We start from the raw sequence: 11,930 nt of genomic DNA, 5'->3' as shown, positions 1-11,930 counted from the left end.
TATTCGGAAAGGGCTGCAAAAAGAGATATATTAAATTCAATTAAATATATTAAATAAACACAGCATGAATTGTTTGCTTTCCAAATTTATTTAAGAAAAACCCAAGAAAATATGGGCAAATTACTATCTATGTCGCTTAGTACGAGATGCCAGTGTTGTCGCGGATCCAGTCCAGGTAGCCGGTGACACGGCTGAAGACGGCGGGATGTCCAGCCTGGCAGCCGGCTCCGGAGCCGAAGGAGGTCACTCCCACCAGGCGGTTGCCGTCGTGGGTGACCAGGGGGCCACCGGAGTCACCGCCGCAGGTGGACTTGCCGCCCTGGGTGTTGATGCAGATCATGTTGTCGTGCAGGTTCCACGAGCGGCTGCAGTCGCTCTGGGACATGATCTGGACATCGACGCTCTGGAGCCAGTCGGGCAGCGGGCTGCCGTCGTAGGTGCCGCCCCATCCGGAGGCCACGGCCCAGTGGCCGGCGTAGCTGTTGTAGCGGTCGTTGCCGCCGGGCAGCTCCACCTTGTTGACCAGGTGCCAGAAGTCGACGTGCGGGGTGCGGATCAGCGAGATGTCGTTGTGCAGGTTGCCGCCGTTGTAGTGGTGGTGCTGGATGATGTTGCCACCGCCCACCCAGTGGGAGTACTGGGGCTGGGTGCGGATGCTGGCGCCGTAGTTGATGGTCACGCCGTTGGCTCCGTTGGTGCAGTGAGCGGCGGTCAGGACCCAGGTGTTGCCGATGATCGAGCCTCCGCACCACCAGTTGCCTCCGTTGCCGCTGAAGGACAGGCCAACGATGTAGGGCACCTTGCCCTCGTATGCCGGGTAGCCGTTGGTAATGCGTCCCTGGATGTCCTTGATGGGCACCGGGGTCAGCTTCTCCTTCTGCTCGGTGGCAGGAGCAGGAGCTGGGATGGCGGAGGCACAGGCCACGGCCAGAGCGAGGAATACGAACAGCTTCATCTTGGGTAAGTCTTGCAACTCATAGTTTTCCCCAGAGGCAGCCGTCCTTTTATACGGAAAGTTGAGCCTTATCGTTGGGGAGAGATTAGGTTGGTGGAATGTAAAGTTCGATGGGGTTGTATATTTTGGCCGAGTTTCGGTCGTGACAATTCCGTCGGCTGATAAGTATAGTGGAAATCATTGTTAAGAGTAATTATAATCAATAAATTATATATTTCGACTTGGGATAGTAATGGGATTTGTTAATATAATACATACTTAATTGTCAAAGCAAAATTTGCACAACATTTTTTTTTGGTTTAATTATAAAATAACTTGCACTTAAAGCGAATACAGTATTAAAAATTTTACGTATTTAAACAGAAGATAAATCAAATTTGGAGTACCTTCAACACTTGTTCAGCTCTCCTGTCCTCCAGGTTCTGGGCTGATGTTCGATTAGAGGGCGGCGATTCATCAGCCGGAGGGCTCATCCATCAAGTGCGGTAAGTGGAGCTTGGCTGCATCAGCTGTGGGTCGGTGGGGCTGATGGTGCAGTGTGCGGGGGTCTCTGTGTGCTTGCATGGGTGAGTGGATACAAATCGGCTTAGTGTTCGCAGCTTCGTCGTCCTGTGAATATCCTGCGGCCTCTGCCGCACTAACGAAACTCGATTTGGTCCGGGAGGCGGAAAAGTGCAGGGAAAAGCGGAAAAAGAGCTTCGAAAAATGGCCAGCATTATTGCATTTGACAGAATCGAAGAGCATATATCTGCAGATGGGATAACACATAGGGTTTGAATCAAAATTCGATACTACAAATAATATTGAAGCTTGAAAGACATATTTTAGGTGCACACCTGTTTCGAGACCTCAGAATATATTGCAGCGGAAACAGTCGGCATAATCTATTAAAATATTGAATTGATAGGGATCTAAAACTGATATTGTAAGACTATGCTATATAAAAAAAAACCCAAAAAGAATGAATGAAAGCAGTTATCAGCTCGAAAGGTCGAACTTTTAAAAGTATTTAAAATTGAGTATTCCTAATCAGTGAAGATAGTTGTTAATTTATGGTACATCTTAACTGATATGTTGCGTAAATCAAACTGATTGTTCTAGATAATAATTTCATGAATCGTAGGCGTGTAGTATTTTCTATTAAGTTGATTAGATAGTTAATGCACACGGCGAAACTTGGTGCCTGGGATGACAATCCATAATCTATATAATCTATACTACGTTCTCAGTTTTATAGGTTTAAGTGCAAAGGTTTGTACTGTACATAAATTATCATTGATTATTCTTGTAATTAAGACTTAAATATAAACCTGCTTGAGTTTGCGTTTTATATAATTAATATGCATTCCAAAGATGATTTATTCCTGAATACTTAAAGTAACAGCGAATAATTTGTAATAGTTTGTATTTCCACTAACTTAATTCTTATTAACTGTTGAATAATGTATCTTTAAATGGAAAAGTATAGTACCTCATAGGGAAAAGTTCTTCCATTAGTCTTATAGATCACCCATTAAACTCCCACACTACGATAATTTATAGGACCTACTAAGTCCTATGTCTAGTCTTGAACTCATTACAGACATCTGTTCATGGCCAAGTACAAGCCATAATTTTAGCAAAGAGCCCACTTGCACCGGACTTATCACCCGACAGAATTGTCACGACAAAAACTCGGCCAAAATATACAACCCCATCGAACTTTACATTCCACCAACCTAATCTCTCCCCAACGATAAGGCTCAACTTTCCGTATAAAAGGACGGCTGCCTCTGGGGAAAACCATGAGTTGCAAGACTTACCCAAGATGAAGCTGTTCGTATTCCTCGCTCTGGCCGTGGCCTGTGCCTCCGCCATCCCAGCTCCTGCTCCTGCCACCGAGCAGAAGGAGAAGCTGACCCCGGTGCCCATCAAGGACATCCAGGGACGCATTACCAACGGCTACCCGGCGTACGAGGGCAAGGTGCCCTACATCGTTGGCCTGTCCTTCAGCGGCAACGGAGGCAACTGGTGGTGCGGAGGCTCGATCATCGGCAACACCTGGGTCCTGACCGCCGCTCACTGCACCAACGGAGCCAACGGCGTGACCATCAACTACGGCGCCAGCATCCGCACCCAGCCCCAGTACTCCCACTGGGTGGGCAGTGGCAACATCATCCAGCACCACCACTACAACAGCGGCAACCTGCACAACGACATCTCGCTGATCCGCACCCCGCACGTCGACTTCTGGCACCTGGTCAACAAGGTGGAGCTGCCCGGCGGCAACGACCGCTACAACAGCTACGCCGGCCACTGGGCCGTGGCCTCCGGATGGGGCGGCACCTACGACGGCAGCCCGCTGCCCGACTGGCTCCAGAGCGTCGATGTCCAGATCATGTCCCAGAGCGACTGCAGCCGCTCCTGGAACCTGCACGACAACATGATCTGCATCAACACCCAGGGCGGCAAGTCCACCTGCGGCGGTGACTCCGGTGGCCCCCTGGTCACCCACGACGGCAACCGCCTGGTGGGAGTGACCTCCTTCGGCTCCGGAGCCGGCTGCCAGGCTGGACACCCCGCCGTCTTCAGCCGTGTCACCGGCTACCTGGACTGGATCCGCGACAACACTGGCATCTCGTACTAAGCGACATAGATTGTAATTTGCCCATATTTTCTTGGGTTTTTCTTAAATAAATTTGAAAAGCAAACAAGTGTTTTTTTCCACAGATGGTATGGAAAATTCGTTTTGAGCATAGGAGGGTACCTTTTATTAATGAATATTATGATTATTTTCTTAACCCTTAAATAAGTCTGCCAAAGTATCTGCAAAACAGAGAGAAAGAGGTGTGTATTTTAAGGCACTTTATAATTTCGTTTACTTTAGTTTAATAAATACCATATACCAAAAAGTTATTTTTATAAAATTGTCCATTTGCACATGTCTCTCTAAGTGTGGGGCATGCCAGTGAGAGTGAATGAGTTGTTTGCTCAGCGGCAGCACTTGTTTCCATCACTTTCTGTGTGCCTGCGACTGGCATCTTTGTTTGCACAGCGTTTTTTTGGGATACGTGACAGTTCCTAAATGGAATATCATACTTTGGAAGCGGGAGGTATGCTCTGCCCAAGGCAGTATCCATCAGTCAGTCGTCGTTTACGGTGCTCTCTTACCCAAAAAATGGCACATCAAAGTTGGTTCTGGGTTGTGGCAGCTTTGCCATTTCTAATTTGGAGTACAGCTGTCCGAGGAGAGTTCTACTCATCGGTGGATAAGATGCAGGATCTGGCACAGGTGGAACATGAGCTACTGAATGCCACGCGTTCGTATTTGGAGCAGCAGCAGCTGAAACTTGAGATATATATGAGGTATTACTCTTTAAAGTTATCAAAGATATAGGATTTGATTTGGATTACCTTTAAGCTATGTGGAGCAACTCAAAGAGGAGCATGAATGGGCCATGGAGCAGAAACACCTGGATGAGTATCTGGGTCATCCCTTGCATGCCTTTAGATTGATCAAACGACTTGTTAAAGACTGGGATGCATTGATCTTTCTTCCCATTATCACAAATGAGCCCAAAGAAGGTGGGTTATTAATTTGTTTAATATAAACTTACCTCTTAGATGTGATTTATGCACAGAGTTCCGTCAATTCCTGGAGGACATAACCCATGATTTGGGCTATCCGGATCACTCGGAGCTTCAGGGAGCTGTAAAAGGCTTGGCCAGATTGCAGAATGTCTACAATCTATCCACCTCACATTTGGCCGATGGTGACATTGGTGGCTACATGTACGAATCGGTGTTGCAATGGCGAGAATGCTATGAAATTGGAGTACAACTCTTCGATCTGGGTGACTATCAACGCTCCTTGGAGTGGCTTCAAGAGGCTTTTATCATCCTCAGAGGAAACCCAGAAAAGGATGAGCAGCAACACGCTCGCTTTATGTCAGATATACGGGAGTACGCCGCCTTGGCTAACTTTGAGTTGGGTAATCCCATAAAAGCAGGGAATCTTCTCAATAGGATTCTAGAATATCCCCAAAAACCCGATCACACTGCCCAGCAGTCACGAAAGTATCTGGAGAACAGAGAACCGGCAAAGAATCTCAAGGAAAAGACTCAGTCTTGGTCTGCCAACTACACGAGGTTGTGTCAGGGCAGAAGCGTGCCCGAGGAGAGCACTGGTAACCCCTTGAAGTGCTTCCTCGATGGAAAGAGACACGCCTACTATACCCTGGCACCCCTTCAAGTAGAGCCAGTGCATGTGGATCCCGATATCAATGTCTACCACGGAATGCTCAGCTCCGAGCAGATCTTCTCCATCTTCGAGGAGGCAGACAAGCTGGAGATGGTTCGATCCGCAGTGGCTGGAACTGGTGGAGTAAGAACCGTGAGAGATCTCAGGGTCAGTCAGCAAACTTGGCTAAACTACACAAGCCCGGTGATGAGCTCCATCAGTAGGATCATCCAATTCGTTTCGGGTCTGGACATAGCCGGAGCAGAGTTTATGCAGGTGGCCAACTATGGTGTTGGTGGTCAGTACGAGCCACATACGGATTACTTTGAATTCAATCTGCCAAAGGAATATATAGGAGATCGCATCTCCACCAGCATGTTTTATGTAAGTGGAATGTATATATATTATCCTGCTACATCTGATTTCTTCTCGATGTTTAGCTCTCAGACGTAGAACAAGGAGGCTATACTGTATTCCCCAAGCTGAATGTGTTCCTGCCTCCTATCAAGGGAGCCATGGTCATGTGGCACAATCTACATCGTTCCCTGGATGTGGATGTGCGAACCTTGCATGCCGGTTGCCCAGTACTTGTGGGTTCCAAGAGGAGTAAGTAGATCTAGATTTACTTGTTCTTAGTTTATTTGTTTTTATACTTATACCCTTGCAGGGTACTTTCCTTTTTTTTTTGTTTATTTCTTCTTATTGTTTAGTGAGGAGCTTGCAAAAATGTGAAGGAGTCATTTTCGACCCCATAAATCATACATATTCTTGATCAGCATCAACAGCTGAGTTGATCTAGGCATCTCCGGTTGAAAACAAAAATTTTCAAAATTTGTTCAAAATTTCAAAATTTTATAAAATTGTCAAATATAGGCCAAAAATATTATTTTAAACTGAGTATGCAGATTTGTTAACCTAACAATAACTAACATAGGAAAGCTTTCCGAACTGAAATTAATGCATTTTTCCCTTAGTTATGAAGTTTTTAATGTTTGATTTGTCGAAAAAATGGTCATATAAAATATATATAAATATTGATTCAAAGAATGCGAATACTTAAAGCTTAGTTATGATCAATTTCGTTGCAAAATACTAGGGTTTATAATCTTCAACTTTCCAAATTTAGTTTCCTTTCTTGTTCTAAATTATTTTATTTATCACGTTTGTGTTTCTCTTACAGTTGGTAATATCTGGATACATTCGGGTTACCAGGAGTTCCGGCGACCCTGCGACCTCACCTCCGATAGCTACAAGTCCCTGGCTTACAGGGATTGGCTTTAAATGCTTTTTTAAATAAATTAACACCTTAATTTAGTGAGTGATTTGTTGGTTTTCGATTTGTGTTTCAGTCAAAGTCCCTGTAATGCAATGAGATTTCATGGTTACGCTGGAGATCGCAGGGTCTAACTTTGTCCTGATGGCGTTCTCGTATCCAAACATTGGCAACTGCAAAATATATAGTTATAGGAAATCCTTTATTCTAGATCTGTGTAAAGACTTACTCCACTTGCTACCCTGGAGAACAGGGCAGGCGGCATGCTTGGTGCGATAATCATGGTCTCCGGAGGGATGAAGATTGTACCAGAAAAGCAAACTTCCCCTTTCAGGGGTCACTAGCAGGGGCAGGAAGGGAAAGGCAGTGCCGCCACCAGCCTCTACATCCGAGAGCTGAATTAAAATACAAATTTAATAATAATTTTATTAATAATTAAAATAAACTTACATAATAAATCCCCGTTGCAATACGGTTTCCTTTAAAGTCCCCCTCGTCGTATACGTGATTTTCGGTAAAGGTATCCCAATGCGGCTCGTAGTGACCACCTATGCCATAGTTGGCCACCTGAAGATCCTCGGCATAATCCATATCCAGACCCGAGAAGTCACCCAACTGTTGGCTAAGGAGCTTAGTAACCGAGTTCCTTGAATAATTGAAGGAGGCACCCTGGCTGGTACGAAAAGCAGCGGCAGAAGATCCTCCGCCATTAAGGGAGTACACAGTGGAACGCTTAATCCTTGGCCTGGCTGTGCGTTGCAGGAAATCCGTTTCCTCGGCACTGACCACCTGATGCACTTGCACAACCAGGGGATCCAGATGCAGCTCCTCCAGCTTGAAGGGTATGTAACTAGAGGGACTTTTCCGTAGGCGACACCTGAGATTTCGCTGGGCAGCAGGTTGGGGTTTCAGTTCGCCGCGACACACCTGCTCATAAAGGCGGAACTCCCGGGAGGCGTGGTAATCTCCAGGACGTCGGGCTGTGAGGTGAAGCAGTCCATTCTTGTCTCCATCCGTGATAAGCTGCTCCAACTGCTGGCGGGTCTCTAAGAGATGCCTCCTTTGCTCTGGCTCTACGGAGAGTACATGGTTCACCAAGCCGAGAGCACTCTCATGGGCACCCATCTCTCGGTGGTAATCCACCACCGCCTCCATAAAGTCCAGGGAGGCCGGCTCCTCGCCATAGGTCTGCTCTCCGAGCAACTGCATCGATTGCTGAAGCCAGGGCACTGTGTGGTTGTAGTCACGCAGGGCATACAGATGCTGTCCCAGGACAAAGCAATCCTGCCAGGACATGGCAGTGCTGGAAATTAGAAAATTAGTATTATAACAGTGTGGAATTAAGTTTAATAATGTAAGTTGCTCTGAAAACTAATCTATTAAATATTCAAGATTGCAATTGTTCCAATTTGTTTTCACAATAGAAAGCTGTTATGCATATGTTCATTGAATACATGCAAATTTCTTGCAAAATAAATCCTCTTAGAGATGATTAATCAATAAACAACTTGAGTAATCAAAACAAGAAACCATTGAGGCTAAATTTCAACAGTAAACAAAACAAACAATAACACAACTCATCACTTTATTAGGCCACTTCCTCTTCCACTTTTGTATTTTTACTTTTAATACAATTTTGACAACTCAAAATTCACATTATGAGCTGGCCACCGGAAGTGAACATTGATAGTTGCTTTGTTAATTCCAAAATGTAATAATTAAGTACGTGCACAATGCCACACAATGTGGTGACAATTTTATGAATAAGGTTGGTCGCAAAATAATTCATTCAGTTCTGAAAAATATATATATACACTGTAAAATTCAGAATCCAAAAACTTGTCACTTCATTTTTTTATTTGTTTTTTAATTCGTTTATAGGATTTTAATGACTCTATCTGGTGTTCCATTAAGAAGACAATATTATATGGGTTAAGTGGTTGTGGCCAGGTTTATTGGCTATTTTGGGTGATACATTTTGCGCCGTTCTGTTTTGTATTTAAATTTATCAATTGATTTTATATTTTCACCTATTAAAGAGATTAGAAAGATTTTTATAGATCTACTGATTCTCACCCGTATTTAACGCCATTTAGAATGCCACTGGCCAGCTCTGCCACATCAAGTTGATAGGTTTGCTGGAGTCTGGTCAAGGCAATGGCGGAACCCAAAAAATCATCGCCTGAGGGGTAACTCAGGTTAGCCCTGTGCCCCGACATGGCTTCCAGATAGTCTAAAAAATATGATTAATTAATTTTCTATTCCAAAAATCGACAATCTACTGACCTGCTCTGCTCGAATCCGAGGCAACGCTGCTCTCGAAGGTCTCCCAATCGCTGTGGAGGCGCTTAATCAACCGGAACGCGTTCACTGGATTGTTGAGGTAGTCATCGATTCCATCGGCGGCACTCTGATGCTCCACACGGATGGCATCGATCTCGCTAAGATCATAAGTAAACAGAGTTCTCATTAATCAGACTCATAATCACCAAGCAAAACCAAGCATAACTAAAGGGATTTGCATATATATTTTAGTGGTTAGTTTGGTCCAACTATATTTAGTATTTATACTATGAGTATCAGAATGAAACCTAAGCTAGGGAGAACGATTAATGGAATCTCTTAAAAACGACAAATTTCAAGACAAATTATTAGCAACACCACAAATTAAAGAGGTTGGGTCCCCAACATTTGTCGAATGAGTGTGCAGCTTTTAATATTTATGGCAAGCAGGTTATAAATTAAGGTACACTTAGGGAAATTGTATAACAATGTTTAACAAAATGTACAAATGTAACATTTATATAAATATATACTTAAGTAAAGTAAGGCGTTCTTAGATATACTTAAAGTTTTCCAAGACTTCTAAATATATTTATTTAAACATTATGCCAAAATCCAAACTTTATCCTCAGTGATCGAAAGCACCTGCTTATTGCGATCATTTTTCAGAATTATGCTGAAATAAATTTTGATAAAAATTTAAAAAATATCCAGGTATGTATTTAAAACACTGGGTTATCGACGGTTTACCTGTTTTGTATAATTAACGAATTTATTTTCACGCCTGTCGCCTGCATTTGCGGCTCATTTAGAAGTCATTAAGTTCGGGAGCGTAACCATAATTTGAATCTAGAAGCGAGGCTCTGCTAATTTCAACTCAACTCTATTGTCTGTGGGTTTATTGTGTCAATGATTAAGTGCCGGTAATTGTGGCCAATAAATCTATATTATTTCAGTTCAGAGGAGCCACCGCGAGAAACTCAATTGTTTCTTACACGGTCAAAATAAGATCAGACCCGTTTTCACCGACAGATGACTCAGGGCTATATAAATTATATACTTTACAATTCGGTTAACGGTTTTATATATATTATATATTATTATTAGACACTGCACGATCCGGTTTGCCGGTTTGCTCATGATAAACAAAATATCCGCCCAGAACGCGTGTATACAGTTACTGTATAATAACATATACTATATGCATATCTTTAGTCATGATTGCACCATATATTAGAATTCTAGAAACCGCCAAGTCGATGACACTTATGAGCTTAACAAAAACAAAAATAAACCAGCCAGCTCTGGATCGATTAAAAGATCCCGAAAGGCGATATTAGACAGTGGTAGCAATCGATTGTCACAGAGATAATGAAATGCACACTTTGGCAATGCCGCCAAAATGTTGCCCAACGATTTGTGCTTTATATGAGCCATTAATTAGTATAATAACCGGCGCGAATAAATCAAGCCCAGAAAAAGGAGAAATTAGCGGTTCATAAAATAAATTGCATCGTATCCAAAGACCAAAACAAATGGCATCTGTTGGGGAATTAACAGATCCACAATCGGCAAACAAATCGCTGGGCAGTAATAATAAAGTCTATTCGCCATTCACTTTTTATGGTAGCGGCAACCGGTCAGGTAACTAAGGGAAGAACATTGAAAAATCTGCATAATTGTAATAAAAGCTAAATGAAGTTAACTAGTTAACTAGAATTTAATCTCCTCCACACTTTCATTAGCCAAAAAATTAGAAATAAATATAAACAATCGCCCACCGAGCTGACAATTAATTCCCAACTAACGTGGGCGCTTTCCATCCACGCATATGATATGAAAAATTCATATTCGGATGTCACGGCAACAACTGACTGTCAATTGTTTTTTATATTATTTTTTGGTTTGACTGATGGACAGACAATTGGAAAACAAATATTTGCCGATGGGAAATTTATTGGACTTGTATCTCTGCGAATTCCAAAATTATTTGCGAAATAAGAATCTCATTTGCATCTTATTAAACTTGGCCAATAGGCCTTAGGGATTAGTAGGCCTGGTCAGAACCACTTAAACTTTCCATTTTAATATGGCTTCTAACTCTGACATCTGAAAAACCAGACTTTAGTTTATATTAATTGGAATTTTATTGCTTAAGTTTGTGTTTCATTCATATTGGAATTTCTTCTGCTGTTGTTCTTTCTTTTATGTGTTTATTCACCTTTTATTTAACATTATTTTTGGAACCTGTTTAAAAGATTTATTAATTTTGCCAGCTTGCCATTTTTAAATACTGATAATATTAGCCACTAATTCGCAGGTGTAGCTATTTTTTTTCTTTGTAAATGTTTCGTTATTTGCATTAACAATTTGTCTAGTATAAAGTACAGATAAAAGAATCCTGAGAGTTCAGTAACTATAAGATTTATATTAAAATAAATAAATAAACTAATAGTAAGAATAATCGAAGTATAAATGCAATTGTTTGCTTAAAAGAGGCTTTGCTAAATTTTCTGTCATAAGTATTTCAAAGTAATGTATTTTTTGGATTATTATTTTGTAAGCTTCTTTTTCAAATGTCTTAGATTCCATTGAATCCTTTATTAAATTAGTTTCGATTTTCACTTCTAATTTCCTCTCACCTTTGCAAGGCTTCGGCATGTTGATAAATTCCATTCACATAATTCTGCAGCTCTTCCAGGAGCACAACCTCCGTTTGGAATAGCTTCTCCAGGCCAGAGGTGGAGCTAAAGAACTCCCCCCAAGAACAGGACACTGCCTGGAGCAACACAAAAAGGACACACTTTAAGGAAAACATCACACACTTGACCGACAAACGACACCGGACTTCAAATCCCGACTCGCGGCTTTGCTTGCTCTTGCCGCCGCGATTCGTTAGAAACTGAATCCAAATCGGAGATCTGCCAGCGATCTTCTCGAGAAAAAATATACAAAAAAATAAAGTAAAAAGCTCGAGGCGCTTGGAACGTGTGAGTGCTGCGGGTGTCGATCGAGCAGTTGTCAGCAAACGAATCATTTTTAGCTGTAACTCTGGTCAAAGAACTGCCCTCGGGGGCCAGAGTTCTGCCTGAATAGGCAATACAGCAAAATGAGTACTCAACCGGAGAAGGTGGGTTCAATAAACTCACACATAGTCAAGTCATATTATATATCCCACAAAGTTCTGGCAATTATTCCTG

The 11,930-nt window shown here is 42.5% G+C and overlaps 2 protein-coding genes and 2 pseudogenes across 4 annotated transcripts; 2 read left to right on the top strand and 2 right to left on the bottom strand.

Moving 5' to 3' along the window:
• Positions 1–69: 69 nt before the first annotated feature.
• Positions 70–972, bottom strand: LOC110186433 (serine protease 1 pseudogene; annotated as a pseudogene). The gene has a single exon (XR_015273409.1). The product of XR_015273409.1 is annotated as a serine protease 1 pseudogene (transcript).
• A 1,773-nt stretch (positions 973–2,745) lies between these two features.
• Positions 2,746–3,645, top strand: LOC110186676 (serine protease 1 pseudogene; annotated as a pseudogene). Its single transcript, XR_015273408.1, has one exon. The product of XR_015273408.1 is annotated as a serine protease 1 pseudogene (transcript).
• A 467-nt stretch (positions 3,646–4,112) lies between these two features.
• On the top strand, positions 4,113–6,455 carry PH4alphaSG2 (prolyl-4-hydroxylase-alpha SG2). Its single transcript, XM_086839904.1, has 5 exons — positions 4,113–4,300; positions 4,356–4,519; positions 4,576–5,558; positions 5,615–5,780; positions 6,355–6,455. The coding sequence occupies exons 1-5, from the start codon at positions 4,113–4,115 to the stop codon at positions 6,453–6,455; spliced, it is 1,602 nt and encodes a 533-aa protein (XP_086696030.1).
• On the bottom strand, positions 6,137–11,636 carry PH4alphaMP (prolyl-4-hydroxylase-alpha MP). Its single transcript, XM_020955941.2, has 6 exons — positions 11,373–11,636; positions 8,734–8,888; positions 8,524–8,680; positions 6,898–7,750; positions 6,677–6,842; positions 6,137–6,620 (listed from the first exon to the last, which is right to left on the bottom strand). Exons 1-6 carry the CDS (start codon positions 11,546–11,548, stop codon positions 6,520–6,522), a joined length of 1,608 nt encoding a protein of 535 aa, XP_020811600.2. The 5' UTR covers positions 11,549–11,636; the 3' UTR covers positions 6,137–6,519.
• Positions 11,637–11,930: the final 294 nt, after the last annotated feature.

Source organism: Drosophila serrata, unplaced genomic scaffold, assembly GCF_035046125.1.
Source record: "Drosophila serrata isolate PLE 108 unplaced genomic scaffold, ASM3504612v1 contig_382, whole genome shotgun sequence".
In the NCBI taxonomy this organism is placed as follows: domain Eukaryota; kingdom Metazoa; phylum Arthropoda; class Insecta; order Diptera; family Drosophilidae; genus Drosophila; species Drosophila serrata.
This window is presented reverse-complemented; position numbering and strand designations above follow the sequence as displayed.

Excerpts from the sequence above, each read along its gene's own strand:
- PH4alphaSG2 (XM_086839904.1), top strand. The coding sequence starts at position 4,113 with ATGGCACATCAAAGTTGGTTCTGGGTTGTGGCAGCTTTGCCATTTCTA. Across the intron at positions 4,301-4,355 it reads AAACTTGAGATATATATGAG|CTATGTGGAGCAACTCAAAG; the intron begins GTATTACTCTTT and ends ATTACCTTTAAG. Across the intron at positions 5,781-6,354 it reads ACTTGTGGGTTCCAAGAGGA|TTGGTAATATCTGGATACAT; the intron begins GTAAGTAGATCT and ends TTTCTCTTACAG.
- PH4alphaMP (XM_020955941.2), bottom strand. The coding sequence starts at position 11,548 with ATGTTTTCCTTAAAGTGTGTCCTTTTTGTGTTGCTCCAGGCAGTGTCC. Across the intron at positions 8,889-11,372 it reads CATGCCGAAGCCTTGCAAAG|CGAGATCGATGCCATCCGTG; the intron begins GTGAGAGGAAAT and ends TTATGATCTTAG. Across the intron at positions 7,751-8,523 it reads CTAAATGGCGTTAAATACGG|CACTGCCATGTCCTGGCAGG; the intron begins GTGAGAATCAGT and ends TCTAATTTCCAG.